Here is a 21,864-nt window from a genome sequence, read left to right on the forward strand (position 1 = left end):
ATTTTAACCCCCATCGTCCTGACATAATTCAAATGGAGGTCATTGTAATTACAGTGACCGCAGACGCGGGTGAGGCATAAAGAAAGTAAACCTTTCCTCTGATTAAGTTAAATACATTGGAGTGCTGGGACGTCTGCCCTTGGTGACCGATCACACAGAATTGGGTTTTAATCTAGACTACATGGCCGACAGAAAGAAAAGGAGGGAGGGTGCATTTGGTGATCGTCTCCCAAGGACGCCTATCTGGCTGTACGCCTCACAGCGCTCTCCTCAGGGCTTTGACGGATGACACCAGCACCACGGAGTGATAGGCTATTATTTCACTTTGCATTGGATAAATGGCAGTGCGGGTTCCTACCTGTCGCCTGCCTCTCTCTTTCTTTCGTTCAGTCTTTTTTTTTTTCTCAGAGCAGCATGCCATTCCAGACCTGAATAGAAGGGAAAAAATAGGATGGTTGAGATTTTTGTCTGTGCAATCTGTTGATTTCACCTCCACATTTCCGATGTGCTGCTTTTTGAGTTTTTTGGTGTCCTTTGTAGTTGGAGTGGATGTGGAGAGTGGGAGCATGGTCGATAATGACCAACCTGTTTGAGACTGACATGTCATTTGGTACTCAGCTTTTTCCCCCTCATCATTAAGTGTGAAATGCTTTTCTTTTTCTGGGAAAATGCATTTTTACCCTGTGTGATCTAATATTCTCTCTGTCTCTCTTTCAGACCAGCAGTATTCATGGTCTCCCTCGCAGTACTTCGATGAGGACAGCTACTCCCCTCCACCCAGGAACATGAAGGGTCTCTCCAGCGGCCGCCCTACCCAGCTCCAGCTCACCTCTCCCACCTCAGCCCACACCTGCGGCCTTGCTGACTGCGACCATTCCCTGGACCATCACCTCCACCATGGCAACTCACGGCCCCCCTCCTACCTCCTCAGCCCCACTGAGAGCTGCCCCCTCGAGACTCACCATCGCTGCTCCCCGCGGAGCTCCATCCACTCTGAGTGCATGGTGATGCCGGTGTCCATGTCAGCCACCGACCACTCCATCTCTAGTAGCACTTTCCCCCGCATGCACTACGGAAGCGCTTCGCGGGAGAGCGGCGGCAACACTTCTGGCGGCAGGGAATCCCGAGATGATGGTGGCTCCTCGCATGGTGGCAGTGGCAAAATGAACCGAATCCCAGCAAACCTCCTGGACCAATTTGAGAAGCAGATGCCGCTGCACCGAGACGGTTTCCACACGCTGCAATACCAACGCACCTCCACCACAACCACGACTACAGAACAGCGCAATGAAAGCCCTGGGCGAATACGCCACTTAGTCCACTCGGTACAGAAGCTCTTCACAAAGTCACACTCTCTAGAAGGTTCCTCCAAGATGAATGGCACCAAAAGCGACTCGCACCGGGATAGCTCGCACCACCACCATCACCACCACCAAGGCCACCACAAACACAGCAAACGCAGCAAGAGCAAAGAGCGTAAATCTGACGGCAGCGGAAAGCAGCGTTCGGGAGGTTGGTGGAGTTCAGATGACAACCTGGACAGTGACAGCACGTACAGAACACCCAGCGTCATGTCACGGCATCCTGCGGACCACATCAGCCACTGCTACCCCGACTCAATGCACGGCCACCTGGCTGGAGACCTGTCGCTAAAGACCTCCAAGAGTAACAACGACGTCAAGTGCTCAGCCTGCGAGAGCATAAGCATGGCACCAGAGGGAAAGTTCATGAAGAGGAGCTCCTGGTCGACGCTAACGGTCAGCCAAGCCAAGGAGGCCTACAGGAAGTCCTCACTCAACCTGGAGAAGCCCATGACGCCCACTGACCTCAAGCCCAACCTCAGGCCCTGTCACTATCTACAGGTGAGTTTGGATTATTTTGCTATGTGTCAGTGGTAAGGATTAATATGTTTCCTTAAAATTAGATATTTATCCTGGAGGATGCACCTGTTTTTAAGGTGCAACTTCAACTACAGTCAATACACCACAGTCATATTTCCAATTACACTGAGAAATATGGGTTCCAAAACTGACTGCTTTAATTATTTTTTAAACAAAATAACGCATTTATGTTAATCAACCTGAGTTGTTAACCAACATATGTTAATCACTGCCTGTGATCTGTCGCTGTCTATTGGAAATGATATTTCACAATTCTTCATTGAGTAAATAAAGGAAATTTGTTGAAGCAAGTCAGTTGGTGTTTTTCAAGGTTATTCTATTAAGCAAAGATGGATTCTTTCAGTTAGCATTCAGAGGCTGCTGGTGCAATTTGCCCCAAAAGAAGGTTGGATGTGAATGTTTATTTTCTTAAAACATAATATAATCTGCCTAAAAAAGTCAGTGATTGCTGAAACTTAAAAACCAAAACTCTCGAAAAGTTCTCAATCACTTAGTGTGAGATTTCAGTTGGATTCTTTGGCCTTCTTTCTCCAGTGCTGTTATGAGACAGACACATTTCACCACAGGCTACTGTTGAATGTAAATCTATTATGGAACCATCTCTTCTGCTATTTCACCTGTTTCGGATGAAGTATGAATCCAGTGCTTTTGCATGGTTTGGTGGACTTTCACTTGGAATTTTGTGAGATTCCAGATGTCGCAACAAATCACTCCTTGAACCTCCAGCGCATTTAATTCCTTGTTCACGAAGAGCAGCGCACACTTTGCATCTCCATTGTTTAATCCTGTGAAGTAGTTCCACATAAAGTTGGTGGCAGAAATGGTGTTGTGCTAGCCTTCTTTAGACGGTAGAGCCTCCAAGTCATCATACTGACTGCATTTACAGCCAGAAGTGTTTGAATTCATGGCACTTTGTGCTTGTTAATTAATCAGTTAAGGCATTCAATGTGTTCCACCTGCACACAAATACCACTGTTCCACCAGCACACACACACACACACACACACACACACACACACACACACACACACACACACACACATGTTGAATATGTTTTAAGAAAGTAAAACTAAGCCTACATGTTATCTAAATATATTCCCATATGTTCACTTTTTTCCCAGTTTCCTATTATTATATTTCCCAGACAACTGAAAATGTTTGGATGGGCCTTCTGGACAATCTGGATACACAACCCTAGTCAATAGGGTTGTGTATCTCAAGCAGCAGTACCCCTTGGTACACAAGGTTCCAGTCAATCACTGCAGTTGCTAAAGTCACTGACTATTAAAAAACCTTCATGCACATTACTTTGGATGCCCCATGATTGGAGAAATTCATAGACTGATGAACACCTTTAGTTTATTTAATGTATGGATCTGTGGATTGCTAAATGATGGCTATTTGGAGGGTTTTGGTAAAAGGTGGTGATTTGGAACAAGCCACATGATGGCGACAAGCGATTGAAGAGATGATAAAAACATTCATTTTATCTTTCAGTAACTTTAGTGTGTGATCGCCCATTCGCCATAATGTAAAATTCATAAGAACGTGGGGTTCTGCAGCACAGAAGAGAGAAAAGAAAAGAACATCAGCCCTGTATTTTTCAGCACAAAGCATTCTCTCTTTTTTTTTTACAGGCGTCACCAGTGAATAGACAAGGAAGAAAAGTTGCTAATCTCAGCTGGATTTCTGATTGATTTGAAAGACAGTGTTTTGTTTGTCACTGCCCTGGATATTACAATGTGAACATGTCCTATGGCTCAGCATGTGGCTGGCAGCAGAGGGGACTAGCACAGCAAGACAAATCAATTAACTCCATAAATGATCCGTGCCAGAGGGGAAGAGTTGGCAATACGAGAATAAAAGACCAGAGATCAATGTTGATTTCTACTATGTTGTTTGCTTCGATTTCGCATAGGTTTCAGCCCTCAGAAAGGTTAGCATTTAGCTTGGGCCCATGATCAACTCAGCGGGAGACCCCATAGCATCTCTGCAATCAATTCAGAATGAGTCAGCACTTCATACAGAAGCGTCTCATGGGTTTTATATGCATGCTGAAGGGTATATGAAAAGAATGCATGCTTATAAATCCCAAATTGCAAAAGCAGAGAAAAATAGATTCAGTAACAACGCTGCTCAATATACAACAATGTGATATCTGATAGCTTCATGTAAGTACCGCCTGCAGCCAAAATAAAGTGAGCACTTCAGCACATTGGGAGAGAAGACTTGGAGACTCAGTGCTCTAAGCACAGAGTGTGTTGTATGGATTAGGGACCGTTGTAAACGGAAAGCCAATACATTACTCAAATCAGCCAGTGGAGCCAAAGAACCCCTCTCAATCTAAGCTTACGTCAGCAAGAAATGTTTCAGAGAACTAATTTTGACTAGCGTATTTTTAAACATAACTGATGATTATTTTGAACTGGACAGACAGTGCACTCACCCACTCCAATTTTTTACAATCCCACTAAGTGCAGTAATCTCTCAATGAGAGAGTAACTGTGTTTAGTGCCCCCCTACACCCCTCCCACCCCTTCCTTACTTCCATTTGGTCATTCAGCTGAGGTAGTGTCCGAGTCGCGGCACTATAAACACTTCTAAAAATATCCTCTTCTCCTCCTTCCTGCCGCAGGGCTATATTTAGCCTGGCGTTATCAATCCAATCCGTGCAGGGTGACACATCTTCCCTCCCCTGAGGAGAATCAATGCCCTCTCAGAGAGCTGGAAGATGCTGCGAAGGAGAGAGGCAGAGAAAGTTGAAGATACCACCGAGGTCTGAGCCTGTGTGGAGGCATTGAGATACTCCAGGAATCAGAGCCAAAGACATGGCTGGTTTTGCTCCCCATGGCTGCTGTTGATGCTCATCACCACGAGCAGTCAGGCAAAGAGATAGAGCCAATAGTCAGGAATTATACTTTATGCACGCCGTGGGGTCACATTGAGAACTTTTCACTTCCTGCTGTTGCTGAACTGGGATTACACACAACTGTCTGCACCATAACAGCATAAACTGTATCCTGAGAGAGTGTGTGTGCCGATCTGTCTGTCCACAAGTGAGAGTGCATGTGGGGGTGTTTTTTTTTTATTTATCACACAGCAGATGGTTTGATGATGTGCTAGTCACCTTGTTTGCGTCCTTGGTTGATGACAGAAGGAATAAAACACTTCTGAAGTGTGGTAAAAGAATGAGATGGCAAATGGAAAGATATGCAGGACACGTTTTACTGAAGCATCTGAATGCTACTCTGAGTGCATGCAGCAGGTGTGTGTGTGTGAATCTTAATGTGTGTGTGTGTGTGAGGGAGTTAGCACATGTGTATGTATGAGAGATCGATTAACTGGACATTGGGGAAGACAGATATATATTAAAATTGGCTGCTCTTTCTCTGAAATGATAAATGTTGGGGAATCAGACCTGACATTAGCCATCGCTCTCTGTCTTTGGCTAAGTCATTTCACAAATTAGCCCCAATTAGCCCCCCACAAGACACGCACACATACACACCATTTTCAGCATGTTCGTGGGTTTGACTGTGAGCTTAATATTAATGAAAGGAGGTGATTGTGGCAAAACACTTGTCTGCTGTTCCTGACAGGCTCACCTGGATGAGTTTCAACTCCTGCATTTTGTGCACATATAAATGAAGGCACAGATCCCAGGGGGTGGCGAAGGGACGTGTCCACCCCAACCACTAAAAAACATGAAGTTGCCCCCCCGGAGTGAATGTATATTTAATAGAGGCTGGGTCTACACTATGATGATAAAAAGTTGACAGTACTTTGAAAATTGTTGAGGAAACTCATTGAAGTGAAAGTGAATAATAGTTAATAATTTAACATTTTCAGCTGCAACTTGGTTTTAGCGGTATCCATTTTTCCATAATTTTATATCATTATGTCCACTTTACTCTGCTCAGCTGGGAAACAACATGCACATACAGGAAAGACGCCATATTTCTTCTTCTTAAGAAAGCCATGTTTGTCTGCACTGCTGCACAGAGACTGACCCCTGGTGACATAAGCTGCACACTTAAATACAGTTTCAGTATCACTTTGATAGAAAGAGGAGCGTCTGTATTTATGATGGTATTGAAAATCATACTGTTGGGATTTCTTAATACCCTGGTATCCCATAATACCTTCATACCGCCCAAGCCTAATTACAATCATTTAAATTTCAAGCACCCAAATAATGACAAATCAGGCTCACAGCTCACTGTGAATAATTTTTGAAATACAAATTTTGGGGGACTTCAAAATCTCAAAGATTCAACTTTATCTAAAGAAAGCCTATAGGTCTGTTAGCTTGAGTTTTCTCTTTCTTCATCTCTCTCTTCTTTTTTTGATAGTGAAGTGAGAATCTATATTTACAGTAATAGAGACCAAAATAATTCACACAAAAACACCACAAGTCATCACTTTCATTTGGTGAGCGCTGTAGTGCTGGGCCAGTCAATAGGTGTAGGGTACATCTGTGGCAGACACTTCGCCACAGGATAGTTTATGATGTTAGCTGACGTGTGTGCCAATTGTGTACATGTACGTCAAAGCAAATCAGAAAAGTGAAAAAATATGTCTCTACCATAAAACACCTGCTTTTAGAAGAGTTTGGTTTAACTTATTTGAAAGACCACTGGGAGCAGAGGGTATTTTAATGTGAATGATTAACAAAAATTGAACTGATCTACCTTCTCATAATGAACCTTGTAAACAGCATAAAATAATGTATGAAAGTGGAGCTTAAACTGACCTGTTTTATATGTCTCCTGACTCGTGGTTAAAGCTCACGTAATAAACACCAGCTGCAATTAAAATAAAGACAGGGGCTCGGCTCCACGCCACCCCGCTCCCAGCAGATAAGACCAGAGCTGAGTTTCTCCACTGTCACCACCTAAATTGTAATGAGAGCTGCACCCTTGCATATACACTAGGTGTTTTGGGGTACCATCTCTCTCTCTGGCACACACTCTCCAAATTAGATATGTAAATACACCTGGACTGCAGTAACAGCTGTAACCCATGCCTCCTCCACCTTCACAGCACAATAACTTTGTCTTACTGACAACTCTCAGCCCTGATTAAGTCAGCTGCTCCGGCAAACGCTACAGTGTTCTCTCGCTGCATACAGTACTGTAGTACAAAGGGAGGATTAGTCTTTGATAGTTTTGCTGATAGGGCGTTGCAGAGGGATTTAATAAGCCAATTAATTGCCATGTTGGCTTGCCAAAGGTGGAGCTTGAGATGCAGAAAGGCTGCTGATTAAATTACAAAAGGGAAGTGCAAAGCAGCAGAAACAAAACTGGCACTGTGACTGAAAGCTACAGTAACACCACCTACACACACACACACACACACACACACTCACAGGGGTTTCCTAACTTTTTCATTAAGGGGTTTCCAGAGAGCTATCAGGCCACGAACCACTACTTAGTAAGGTTTTGTCCCAGGAACTCTGGGATCAGACAGCAGTTTGTAGCTAAATGTTACTCATCTCTGTTGCCTGAGGCGACAGTGTGGCTTTGTGGTTACCACTGTGTCAACAAGCATCTGCTCATATTTGTGTCCTCAGACCTTAAGTCTCCTTTGATTCTACAATGAGGACGTCAGGCTACAACCATTTAGCTGTCACTTGTTAAGCACATTTTCCCATTTCCAGGACATGGCCTCCTAATTTTTGGAGGGCTTACTAACTGTGTTAGAGTGTTTAGCATAACAGGTCACGCCATTTGGTGCAATCCAGGGCATACCTTGCACTGTCTCATGGTCCAAGTTTGGAGAATATGGAGGTGTTAAATAAATCATATGGTTAGGTTTGAACAGCTTTCTTCAGTATCCTGTAGGCTGCCATTTCCAGGAAAAAGTTTCTGATAAACTAACTGGACTTTAAATTTTCATCACTAAATGGAAGACAAACAAAACTACAGCAGCTGGTGAAGAAAGTTAAAAAATCTAGCAAGCAAATGAGCCAGATATTTGTTCTCAGAAGACCAGAACAGAGCTAACTGGAGAGTGAATATAAGGAACATTGGTTACCAGAAACACACAATGCCAATATTCCATGTTTTCTGAATGTGCAACTAGAGAATTGTGTTTCAGCACATCAGTGGCTGTGTGCCTTCACATGATTTTTTCATGTCTGTGACATATTCTGCAGATGGCAACATTGAAACTCTAGTGAAAGGTTCTCAGAGTGCAGCCTACAGGCCAATGGCAGCCCACAGAAACATTTTGTGTAGCCCCCGATCTTGACATGAAATGCCTGCATTGTATTTTATCATCCACAACCCAATACTTTGGACTGCACTGGACTGTGCCCCCATGTTAAGCATCTGTTAGGAATGGCAGATTGTAGAAACATACCTTTTGCACAGTGACTAATGGTATTTTGCAAGTGTTGCAGGAGTTACAAACATATTCAGTCATCAATGCTAGTGCTGTTAGCACTAGTGATTTTGGCAGTTTAATGTGAAAAGCTTCCACTGAAAAAACTCTGTATGGTTGAGAAGAAAAGTTTCAGATAAAGTGATCTGCCTTATCAGCAAACAGGTGACGTTGGTGCTCAAGTAATTTTATATTAAATGCCATTATGTGACCAATCACAATTTCTTCAACACGTTCTTGGGATTTGTAACAGCTCTGGAAGACATTAACAAATGATATCCCGCTGATCTTGGTGTTGGATCAGGAAGTGAGCTCTGAGGGCAGAGACAATTAAAGTATTTGTTGTTTAATCCAGATGATGTCTTGAAAATAGTATCATTAAAGTCAACCTCTTTGATGTACATTGGGGATGTCTATGTCCCCAGCTGACATCAGTCTCTTTCAGAGGCTGTAGCAGGCTCCGTGTTGAAGCTAGCATGAAATAATGCTATATATCATTCCAGTTAAGTCAGGCTACATTTTGGTAGGAAAAACTTGCATGACTATTTTCATAGGAGTCCCTTAATGTCTCACCTCAAGATATCTGTATGGCTCGTCCGGGATTTGAACCCGGGACCTCTCGCAGAGCCCCCAAAATGTTACGACCCCAAAATGGGCTAGGGGATGAGGGGTGCAACATTAAATAAATTTTCCTGGGAGAAAAAGGAAGGAAGGGGAACTGAGACAAAAGTGTAAACAAAAGTTTTCTTTATTAATAAAGTGTATCAAATTAAGTTAACAAATTAAACTAACAAGAGGGTTAACTTAACCTACCAAATTAGGCAACACACACATACAAGACAACAAGTGTCCGTGCTAGCCAGGGAGGCTAACAGGAACACAAACACAGAACACACCACAGAGTGCCTTTGCTAGCTGGCGGGACTAGCAAAGCACATGGGGGCGCCCAGACGAGTGCCCTCGCCAACCATGGAGGTAAACATGGAGGCACAGGAAACAAAGACAAGCAACTTCACTAGCTGAGCACGCTAGAAAAGCACTTGTCATCCGCCACGAGTAGACTATCCTGCTACTGCAGAATTAGTCTACAGACTAGCAGACTGTAGTCTGCCAAATGGCCCACTGGCCCTGACTGGCTGCACTCCCCAGGTTTTTAAGCACAACGTCTGATTGCAGAGCAGCTGCACCTGACGCCAATCACTGCAATCTGCAAGGGGGAGGGGCAGAACCTGGGCACAGGAGATCACAGCACCAAACAGACACTGTGGCACGTAACACACTGTGATTTGGTAATGAAAAGGTAAAAGCACAATACTAAGCAAAAAATGTAATGACTTACTATGTTAATATTTTAACTATTATAGTTCGATATTAGACTTGGAAATTGGCTTAATGACCTTTTCCCCAGCACTTTCCTCCAGTTACTCCATGGGGAACTATGATCTGCCAACCATACTGGGGGATGTGTTCCCAGTGGGTCTGCCCTGGGGTCTCCTTCCACTCATTTGTGGTTGGAATACATTTGACTGGTTCTCATCTCAGCTCCTCTTACTGTGAAAAAACTGTCTCAATACACACACTTTAAAAATTATAAAGGAATTAAGAGGAATTAAGTTGTCTTTTGTCATTAACCTAAAGCTACAACAAGGATTTTTTTCACTGATTATGAAACAGTGAATTTATTATTGATGTCTCTATGTGAACTACATAAGCAAAAAAGACCATCAGTGGAAAGAAAGGCTATGTAGATGTTCTTAATGCCTGCACCCAGGTCAGATTCCCCTTGAAATCAGAAGAAATAATTCTGTTTATATTTTCTCAGGCAAAGTCACAGTGAGTAGCATGTTAGCCAGTTATTTATTCAAGTTAATTTGTTTTCATATCAACTAAGAAATCAAACAGTTCTTCTAACATGAAGCGTTTGAAATGTTGAGTTGAAAGAATGTACTGTACAGAGTTCAGTCAACTTAGTAATCGTGTGTGTGTGTGTGTGTGTGTGTGTGTGTGTGTGTGTGTGTGTGTGTGTGTGATTAACATGTCTTCATGTTTTCTCAAGCACAACTCTTAAGGTCATGTTTATTTGACTACAGAAGTTTGTTTTTCAGTCACTACAAAATTGTATCAACTTGTCTTTTCAAATTCAGTCAACTTAAATTTTTAAGGTAGCCAGAACACAAACTTTTTTAAGTTAATACAAACTATTTATTTTTAGTGTCCTGAGTCCAAGTCCTGAGCTGAGAGTCCATTTGCAACAATAGATTAACATCATTAACATAAATGATCTAACACCAGTGTGTTTAACATTAGAACATTATTTAGGAAAATAAGAATATTTTGAGATATCTTATCAAAACAACCGGACGCCAGTTTGTTTGAGAGCACAAAAAATACAGGATTTAGGAAAATAAATAACAACAGCATTCGCTGTTTTTGCAAATGAACACTTCTGTTGGAAATTGCACTGGGTTTTGCTTGGAGAAACATTACTAGAATCAAAATAACGAGATGATGGACGTTCGACAGTGGCTAACATCCTCAGATTTTTCACACATCTTCTAGTGCATGACTGTTTCCTTTTTTCTTTTTTGTGTCTATTTACACTTCTGTGCTAACATCTGATAGCGTAAAGTGTCGGTAAATAAACATCATGAAGACAAGATGAATACACAGACTTTCAAATGTTGCCTGTGTGGGCGTGTATGTGTGAAAGAGAAAGACGAGAGAAGAAGAGCTGATGGTGGGCGTGCAGTAGGTGTTTAATCAGGTCTAGTAAGGAATCCATGTATTCATTCTCCCTTGCGAGGTGGGAAGAGGAGACAGAAAGAGAGAAAAAAGAAAACAGCACCTGCTTCAACACACACAGCCTACCCATGCTATCTTGTGGGAGGAAATGAGGGGCTGGAGGCTGGTGGGTGGGATTACCAATGATTGAACCTTTAAGAGCTCTCCCTTCCTTCCTCCCTCTTTTTCAGCCATTTCTCCATCTTTCTACACTAGATCCCTTCTATCCTGTCTGTCTCTCTCTGTCCCCGTCTATCTCATTCTATTTCTTAACTTAATGGCAGTGACTTATGTTTCTTAGTGGGAGAGGTGCTGTGTATAGATAGAGCCGCAGAGTTAATCAATGAAATGCACTGCTGCACTGCAGGAGAACTGGCTGAGGCTGCCTAGCTCCACTACCCAGCTCACACACACACACACACACACACACACACACACACACACACACACACACACACACACACACAGAATACACACACAGCCTTGCCCGCGGCCTCCTACAGTCAAAGATCAAAGCACTGACAGTAAAGGTAGACACACACAGGTAATATGCCAATGTCTGCTCAATCCTGCTAAGAGATGTATGTGAGCCATTTCACCAGTCTTATCTAATGGCAAAGTTAAAGTGCCAAAACAGCTTTGTGTGTAAGGAGTATTTTTTAATCTTCAGTTACAGTGTAACTGCGCCCCCAGGTCTGAGCCTAACAGAAAAATTAAAAATGCAAATGGCAAAGGGCTAAGAGAGGGAGGTGGGATGGGCTATGCACAGGACTGCCACTGTAGGGGGTGTGGCCTCATATGTAGTAGGTAATGACAGACCGAACACTGCTCAGTGTACCAGTAACAGATAGTAGTCTGAGTGAACCAACCATGTGCAGCTATTGTCAGACTCTGTATCTGCAGAGAAACACTGAGAAATGCTCAGAAAATAAGAGAATCTGCCCGAGCCCTTTGACAGCCATTAGAAGCACATTTTTGAAAAAGTTTCTGTGTTGTAGCTAGCTGAGCTGATGCTAGCAGGTCAGAGTCTAACCATGTGTTCACATTATCAGCGACATAGCTACAAAACAGCGGAATGTCCAGCTACATTGTCGCCGAGTGCTGAGAAAAGTTAAAGCCAACTCAACTTTAATTTGTTGCACGCCACACCTGGCACACAGCTGTGTTTCAGTGAAAATGACTTGATGACGCTTTGTCTGAAGAGGCTCTCTGGTGTGTTTGCAGGCGAGTGTCAGTACATAGCTGCAACCCTGCCGTTTATCTTTTGATCATTAATCAAGGGAAGGAATGCAGTCTGGTGGTGCTTCCACAGCTGTCAAAAGGGTCAAAATTGAGAAATACTATGATTGCTTAAAATCCTGTGAATGATGACTCTTAATCAGCATATATTTGAAAAAAAAAAAATGAGTGCTGTTTCATAGACACCCCCTCAAGAGCATGGGCTATAAAACTGTTAGTTATATTTTTTATACATTATATATAAATTTCATGACATAGAGTGGAGTACCCCAACATTGGCTGTGGAAAGCTCAGGGCGATATAAAACAGTGGATGGCATTTTGAGCCATTTTTGACCCTATGAAATGCTGATTCTTACAAATTAAGTGACAAATGTCTAGTTAACACCAACATTGATGTGTGTCATCATAACAGTAATATAATTAAGCTCACAGCTCAAGTTTAAGTGTACAGTACCTCTTTAATCTCAGAGCGTCATTGAGATTAAGATGTCTTTTCCAAGAAAGATCTGAGAGCAAGAAATATTCACAAACAGAACAGTGCAATTATACAATAAGCAAGAAATTAATAAAAACAGTTGCAAGAATCACAAAAACATCAGAATATAAAGCTTTAAAATCGCATTGGGGAATGTAATTCACTAGTTGGACGGCAGTTTGCAGTTCATTCTATTTAAAAAAAAATGCGTAGTACCTGAAAACAGTTCTGCCAACATTAGCGAATACGTGAGGGATATTCAAGGTTAAGTAGTTACTGTAAAGTATGCTGTTGTTGCAAGTTTTAAATGCGAGAAGAGATGTGAGGTAGTTTGGAGGCTTCAACAGTCAAGCTTTGTAAATGAATAATATGAGATGCTATTTCCTCTTCACTGCAAGGAAGGCCATACAAACATGTGACACATAGAGCAATGATGAGTATGAATAAGTTCATCATAATGCTCTGATATAATCAGGGTTTAACTGCTGAAGTGCTGATGGGCCAGCATAGCAATACAGAAATATAATGTATAAATAACTTTCCCCTAGTCATGCCTGCTCTTTATTGAGCACAATCCAATTAATTAGAGGAAGTAAAAGTTCTGTTATTGCGAAGCTGTAACTTTAAATATGAATCTTCACACTTGAGCTGTGAATTTTCACACAAACCTTGGCTCATATTCACAAAGGGTTGTACGTCACTGCCATAAAATGTGCTGTAGAGGAGAGCACATTTATTTAGGAACAGCAGAATCATCAGAACTTCCCTGAATAATTGCTCATGCTTGTGGGATTGTACTCATCTCTGTATCTCATGTCTTCCCTTTGTGGGATCTTTAGGCGAGCGTCCACGCTGACAAGCGTCCGCATTTCAGCTCCACTGAGCATGCAGGGACGCCGTGTGAGCTTTCACGTCAGTCAATACGAGAGCGCCACTGCCCAACCTGTTTCTTTATCTTCACAGGGAGACACCCTACAATCTATCCAGTTTATCAGCAAATCCAAATTAAACAAATCTCACCACAGCTTGTGCCTGTCCTCTGGCGTTCCGTTCATTAATTAGACGTCTAAAAATATCAAACCCCTCCAAGACTTAATTAACCCATCGACTCCATTTGGTAGCTGGTGCATGCCTGTCTTTGGAGGGGAGATGAATGACTTTTATCTGTGTGTGTGTGTGTGTGTGTGTGTGTGTGTGTGTGTGTGTGTGTGTGTGTGTGTGTGTGTGTGTGTGTGTTTTGGGGGGAAGAGGGGGAGGCTGAGTTTGTGTTTGTGTCTGTCTGAGAGTGTATCTGTGTGTTCATGTGCTTATGTCTTCTTAATTTAATTCTTGTTGCTGAGGTGAACCTTTTTGTGCTCCTTTCTGTGGTAATTTGCCATCACCTTTTTTCATGATGAAACACCACAGCCTTGCAGTGAAATTTTGCTGCTGAGCTTTACAGACCTACAAGACACACTGTAATCCCCATCAATCATGCTAACGCCACAACATACTGTAGATGAAACAGTCAAGGCTGCTTTGACCCAGCGTGCTCTGTGATTAACAAAGAGTGGGTTGTAATAAAGCCATAATTGATCAATTATTCATGCCGTTTTGATGTGATGTGACATTTGTTAGAATAGTAATTGTGGGTGGGCGTGTATTGATGCCAGAGGTTAGTAGAATTAGTGTCATGGGGGAAGTCGTTTTAACAGGATGTAAATGAACGGTTACCTTCAGTGCTGTTGATGAATTTTATGTCTCATAAAAGTGGCATGTCTGAAGAGAGAATTCCAGCTGCTTTTCAGCAACACTTTCTTTGAGGAGATGTGCTTAACCCTGTCTTTACACTGTCATAACCGTGTCATGACAACTGTCTTGAACATGAATGAACGTTGTCATTAAGTGTCACCTGGTAAATCATTTTCAAAGCAACGTTGACATTGATGTCTTTGTCGTGACAACACAACATACTTAAAGAAACTGTTTAGCTTTGTGTTTTAATATTACATTAATGTGGTTGGTTTTGACATTGGTTGTCATGAGCCCATTATAATTGTGTCATGAATATTTTCCTTGACCTCAAGTGAAGTGGTACATTTTGGACTTGTCATAAAGATGTTTTACAGGGCGTTTTTCTTGCTGGGTTTGGCTCCTGGCACCCCAGGGCTTAGTCAGCCAATTCAGCAGTTAGCTCCGCAGCTAAACAAGCTAACAAGCTAACACCAGCTACAGATACAAACAGCAGTTAGCCCACTTTAGCAACAAATAAGCAAGCTAACTGCTATCTGTCCATCATATATAATGAGTCCAAAATGTACTACTTTATTTTAAGGTCAAGGAAAATATTCATTACACACTTATAATGGTCTCATAACAATCAGTGTCAAAACCAACCACATTTTACAGTATATAATGTAATATCATAATATAATGCTAAACAAGTCTGATAATGTGAAGTTGTCATATTAAAGACATTTTTGTCTTTTTATTGTCAAGAAAAGGCATTGGCTTGATTAATTTCAAGCTGTCATAACAAAGGCATCTCAAACAGTTTTAACTTTGCATTAAAAATGTCGTAATTGAACAAACGACACAGTCATAGACAGACAGACAGACAGACAACAGTCATAAACGTTCAAAGGCTGTTCACAAGACATAAAGTGTTACCCCTAACTTCATTCATATAAAACTAGTGATCTTATTTTCAACAGTGCATTGTTGGAAAGGATTGTTTCTGTTTTCATTTCCAATGTGAATAATAATAACATTTCAATTGTTATTTTCCAATGGCTGACATTTGCATCAGAAAATGATTAGAGTCATGTGTCTGACGCATTAGTGACATTTTGGTGCAGCCTATCTCCTCCTGACATTTGCCACAGCCAGTCAGCTGCCACCCAGTTTATTGTGAACCTGCGAGTTAGTCACTGATTGGCAGAGGAGGGAAGTAAAAAAAAAAAGAACACATACACACACATTATCAGTGTAATCTCACATTTATACAGTATTTAATCATTAATGAAGGTTAGAATGCTATTTTAAAGTCCTTCATCGGTGCAGCTCTGGTCCTGTAAAGTCAAAGAAATATGAACCCAAGTCAGATTTAACTTAATGAAATCTAGAGCCGGGTGGATTGGCGCTGTGCCGAGGCTGATCTGGCTGCCAAGATGTAAAAGTGACGGATGGATACAGCATCAGAGAAGCCTTCAACTTCCACACAGAATTTAATGATTACTGACAATGTCATATTTTATGAGTGCAAATCATTGACCATGGAAATGCGTGTCCAGCGAAAGGCTCCGACCATCCCACACAGTCAGCAGAGTGCAACAAGATAAATCTAAAAAGGAAAATAGAAAACAGAGACTGAGAGACTTGTGCTTCTTAAAGGTGTCTGCATCTCTGTTGTGTGTTGTGTTGCATCATCCATGTTTGTTTAAAGGGGAGGCTAAGACCCTGACTCAGCTGCTACTGTTGTTATCACAGTATTGTGAATTGAACTCTGTTGTACTGTTTAACTAAAGCGAGAAGTGTGTGAGTCACAGAGAGAAATAGAAAGAGTGGTATCCTGTGTAATGAGCTTGGGAACAATCATCATCAGTTCATTGTGTGAGTGGGTGAAGTTAGCCCAGCAGATTTTAATAAGCTACACCACCATCTCCAATACAGAAACCTATTAGGATCATATAATAACGTTTCTACATGTTGTATAATGGCATGTACCATAATGGAGTCACATTTTTCTTTCACACCAAGACCACAGTTCGGAAAATAATTTTGCTCCACATGAGCTCTGTTCACAAATGTTCTGATATAACTATTATATCAGTAATATGCTCTGCTTGAAATGGATTCCAATGACAAACATGCCCATCTGAGCGAAGGGTACGAGAATGTTAAAGTGCGTTAACCTCGACTTAGTCCTGCCAGAGCACCTGCATGCAAGATGCACTGTTTGTATTCCTGCTCACACCACACTCAGCATTTAAGACTGCTGTGATGCCGCTCATTCGGTGTGAAATATGCACTCTATATGTAGTAAAGACAGGCGGTGAGCGCAAGTGGGCATCCTTTTCTCACTCTGAATGGGATAATGGTGATGCTGACGTCTGGATACTCAATTACCTGGTTTAACGAGTGGAAGAAAATTGCTACATGTAAACTGCCTGGCTTGTTTTGATGGCAGGTTTCCATGTGCGATAGCTACGACAGGGTGAGCAAAGATAGCTCCCTTTCTCTATTTTTCCAAGGTTTCTCTTTTGTGCCAATAATTATGATGAACAGGCCAGCCAAATTTCTAACGGTGTTTCTGTCACAGTTTACAGCAGTTTGTAACCTGGCCAAACTAGAGAAAAGCCGAAATACTGAGCAGCTGTGGAAGCTGTGAGAAGGTTTTAATGTGTGTTGACTCATTATGAAAATGGTCTTGTGTAACTCAATGGATGGAACTAACTATGCCAGAGGTAGGGGGTTCAATTCAAGTGTCTATCAAATGGCACATTACTTCAACACTGGAAAATGTTATAACAGTGCTTTTTATGGTTTTAATGCTCCACCATTGCTTCATTTAGATTTATATGGTCTTCTATGAGTTAAGAAAATCTCAGCCCTTTTATCATACATTCAAGATTACATAGTTGTTGCCATGCAGAGGTGGGAATATAATGCAAGTCACAAGATGTACCGTTCTGACCTTTTACCTATTGTCACGTCAGATACATGCAACATGTATGATCTTGCAAAGGAGTCATCTGTGATTCATAACAACGTCTGTTGGAAAATTTATGAGCAAGACCAGCTTTTTATAACTTCAGTAATGTGCTTGATGTATATTATGCCTGATTTGTAATGTGCCTGGGATGTGGTGGACTTGAGAAACCTCGGTGACCTTCAGATTAGACTGCTTCATGTTTTGTGTCAGGAGTGTCTGATGCGCTGATAAAATGGACCTTGAGAGTCTCCGGTCTCATGATGATAATGAGCAGAGAAACACATTGTTGCTCATATTATCTGGTGTCATGATGATATGTGATTCTGTAAGATGTCAGACATACTGTGTAAAACTGAGTGAATGTAATGTTTCTTTAATCTTTTGGTATGAACTGTGCCCGCGTCTTCACACTACGCCAAGCTCTTCTCTGTAAACTTGTGCTGTATATTGAAATTAGAACAACTGAGGCTCCTCAGGTTCAGTCTTTTTTTCATCAAAGTGAAGACTGACTAGAAGTAATAAATATATCCAGGGAAAATCCCTCTGAAACACAAAGCTGATATTTATTTTGAACAATAGAATAAAAAGCATAATGTGAAAGGTGTCATGTGTAATGACAAACTCAGAGACATATCATCCAATGCTGCAGTTCATCTCAGCTCTATTGTGCTTTTTAGCATCATTTAGCTCTTTTTTTTTTTCTCAACACTCTCATACCACAGTTTTTCGGCCACAGCAGGCAGCTGTTTTATTGATCAGCACCAGATTGCAGACTGGCAAAGTTAGTGACTAGCTGGTGAAAGTAGAGCATTTAACAGCTAGACAGCCAGATATTTCCCTCCTGAGTTGGTGGAGACCAAATCAAAGTTAAAAGGGGTGTAAATATTGGCTTTACATTTATCAGGCAGCCGGAAACACTACAACTTCAGATGCTGCTTTGTGGCTGCTGAATGTATAAACAGGCAACTGTTTACTGTCATCACTTTGCAAAGGGATAATATGACAGTATTGTGGTTTACAGCTTCTTGCCAGAAAATCTGTTATTGCATTGACAGTTTACCCTCCCCATGTCACCCAGGTGCCCCAGGATGACTGGGGGGGTTATCCTGGTGATGGGAAGGATGACGAGATCCCTTGTCGTCGGATGCGGAGCAGCAGTTACGTTAAAGCCATGGGGGACGAGGAGAGTGGAGAGTCGGACTCCAGCCCCAAGACATCGCCTCAGAAGTCAGTGCGGCCTGACGCCCTGGTCAAGGCTATCATCAGACCCAGGGACCTGCTGGACTCCCAGAGGTACAACATACGCAGTCTTCTTTTGTTGCTTCTTTTGTTCTCTTCGTTTTTTCTCACATGTGCCTGTTTATGTATTCACTTCGCCTCTAGAGTAGATTTAGTCAGTCCATCTTAACATTCTCAGTCTTATTTTGGGTCGTGAAATCTTGAAGCTACTACAAGGAACTTTAAAATGCGGACAAAAGCAGCAGTGTTTCTGCCACTATAACACAAAATCTAAAAATAAAAACTCCTCCTGCTTCTTTTTAACTGGCTAACACACTACTCACTGTAACTTTGGCTGGGAATATATAAACACAGACTTGTTTCTTCTGATTTTCATTTGAAGGTCTGGTTAAATTATGTCAGTCATCAGTAATAAATTCAGACTGTTTCATGACAAGCTAAAACTCCTTGTAGTAGCGTTAAAGTAACGATGTGTAATGCTGCAATCCATAGCAAATTGCAAGTTGATCACTCCAAGTTGGTTTTCCCAACTTTTAATCTAAATGCTTCCCTTCTTCATCTGCTCGGGAAGACATGGACGCCTGCAGCATACTGATGTCTGTATGGCAGATCTCTGAACTTCACAGGCATCTACAGCAGCTGATTTATCAGAGTAGCTCACTTTAAAAGAGACATGAGGAGTAGGCTAGTAGGCCCCCAGCATGATTTCTATCCAGCACAAACTAGCTGAATGGAAATAGAAATGGCATCTACAAAGTTGTTAGAGCTCATTTCATAACACAAGCACTACTAAACACTACAAAATGGATGAAAAGATAAATCTGATTACCGTTCACTGTGCGTGCTGCCATCCTGATGTCACATCAGGTGTGTTTATATCAGCAAACTAAAGCAAGACGGAACGGAGTTTCCGACCTGGAATATCAATATGAATGACCGTTTCATTGCACTTGTATGTGCATAATACTTCTGAGTATTAAATATGAAGGACTGCAGCATTACATACTTTTTTGATTATATTATCTGTCAGGGTTTTTTTTTTTTGTTTGTGTTTTTAAAACAATCCCAGTCAAAAAAATGTGCAGTCTATGCACTGGTTTATGGCCACAGATCTCAGTGATCCTAAGGGTGGAATTTACCTGGAATCCAACTTGGGGACACTAAGATTTTTAATACTACCACTTGGGGTGCCAAAGACAAAAAAGTTTCAAATAGCGGCTTTAAGTAAACTAATCTCCCAGCGGGTTGAGATAACTCTGTTGGTTTCTCATGTAATGTAATTCTAGAGAAGTTGAGAAATGTCACATATTAAAATAATGTGAAAAATCATTATAAAAATCCTGAAACAATATGATTTGGTGGAACTGAATTATCTCTGTGCACCAGGACATTTCGTATTATTTTTCAAGACATGCTTCTGTCTGTGCCTATTTTGAGAGTACACCTTTTCTCGGCTTCCTATCTATTTATGTTTTGAGCAACATCATACTTGTTATTTATTTGCTGTATTACATTCCCTCTCGCAGTGTTGACAGTTTTCTTATGGTGTTGCCCCACCACTACATCAGTGTCAAGCACTTGATAGCTGAACCCTGTACTCATTAGAATGCCTTTATGGGTATTCATATCAGTGTCTTCAACTGTAAGAAAGTGTTCGTTACGTTCTTCTGGGATGCGTCCCACTAAATGGCGAGGAAATAGAGGGCTTTTGTTTTGGTAAGTCAGCGACGGAAGAAAATGCTCGTAAGAGGATTACAAGATGAGACAAGCTGAAGACAATGTCACAGAAAAATAAATACAAGAAACTATGTTATGGAGAGATACAAGGAGTGTTACAGCATTAACACATCCATTAGATTAGGGCGAAACAAGATTATAGAGTTCTTGCCCCAAAAAAGAGTAATAGAATAAAGAGTAGCCTCATATGTATGTTATAACTGAGAGACCTTTTATAACAGCGCCCCCCCCCCCCCCCCCCCCCCCCAAGGTATTTGCTGGGGTTATCATTAACATAAATATTAAGATTATCTACCTTTCTCCATATTTATTTGTGCAAAGCCAATTATAGTAGAGTATGATGCAGTGATTATAGACTGCAGAGGTTACGCTAAAGCTGTTCAGGTCAGAACTGAATTCCCTTTTCTATCTTGCTGCTTTGTTGTATATTGAATGTCCTGGTAATTGTCTGTTTTATCTTTATACTCTGTTTTTGCCTCATCTTCGGTTGCACCTCTCGTCCTTTCTCCATCTTTATTTCGTTCTTTTTCAGCATGACACATGGCACTGGATAGACACGATTCATAATCAAAAAACATGGATGCCGTCACCTGTCATTTGCTGTTTAAAAAAAAGCCCACCTTCCATTCCTTCCAGTAGTTTTTGGATGTTCATTTTTCAATAATGAATCCTCAAGTGAAACTATTCAAATGTTACTTATCACCTTATTTCACTCCCCATTGTGATTTTAAAGTTGTATTGTTATAGTGCTTCAGATGACGAAGTATCACATTGTGCGTGGCAGATTCATCTTTTCCAGAGATATTTTGTAAAAGGCGGCACTGCGAGAAGGCAAATTCACTGTTGTTCCCCCTTCAAAGGGGCCTGTTCCTCTTTGTTCGTGGCAGAATGTGAAAACAGTAATTACGGCCGAAATTCTCAAGTCTACTTTAATAATATGACAATTTTAAAAAATATCCTAGGCCTGCTCTTTCAAAACACAATCTTTATCTGCCTTTGCTGTGCTTCGTGAGCAGTGCATATTAAGGTGCACTTACCCATCAAGGTTTGAGTTCAGTGTGAAAGTCCCAATCAAAGGCCTCCAGCAGCACTTCTGGTAATTTTGTCAGCTGTGGTGCAGTTTGACGTAAGGCTTGGCCTAAGAGGAACATGCTTCATTTATTACCAATTAAATCACCTGTTTTCTGTACCATCACTTAAAATCAGTGTGCTTTATGCGTTTGGATACTTGTCAGGTAATGAATGAAAATAGTCTGGTTCTCCCACAAATCTTCATCAAAGACTGATGTCACTGTCTGGATTAAGTGGGGTTTAAACAACCGTGTTAGGTCTGGACACGGCCATTTCCAGCCCCTGCTCCACCTTCCTCTGGCCCACAAAGTTAGGTTATTTTTTATTTTTAGTTTTGTTTTG

General features: G+C 41.5%; 1 protein-coding gene across 2 annotated transcripts in view; it reads left to right on the top strand.

Annotated features, from left to right (window-relative positions):
• Nucleotides 1–725: 725 nt before the first annotated feature.
• The window catches only part of dlgap2a (discs, large (Drosophila) homolog-associated protein 2a), a 69,993-nt gene continuing 48,854 nt past the window's right edge, over nucleotides 726–21,864 (top strand). For both annotated transcript variants that reach the window (XM_084742348.1, XM_084742347.1), the window contains exons 1-2: nucleotides 726–1,862; nucleotides 18,554–18,768. In XM_084742348.1, coding sequence (XP_084598474.1) covers nucleotides 786–1,862; nucleotides 18,554–18,768 — 1,292 coding nt within the window. In that variant the 5' untranslated portion in view covers nucleotides 726–785. The remainder of the gene's footprint in view (nucleotides 1,863–18,553; nucleotides 18,769–21,864) is intronic.

Source organism: Lutjanus erythropterus, chromosome 18 (assembly GCF_056507025.1).
Source record: "Lutjanus erythropterus isolate fLutEry1 chromosome 18, fLutEry1.hap2, whole genome shotgun sequence".
Classification (NCBI taxonomy): Eukaryota; Metazoa; Chordata; class Actinopteri; order Lutjaniformes; family Lutjanidae; genus Lutjanus; species Lutjanus erythropterus.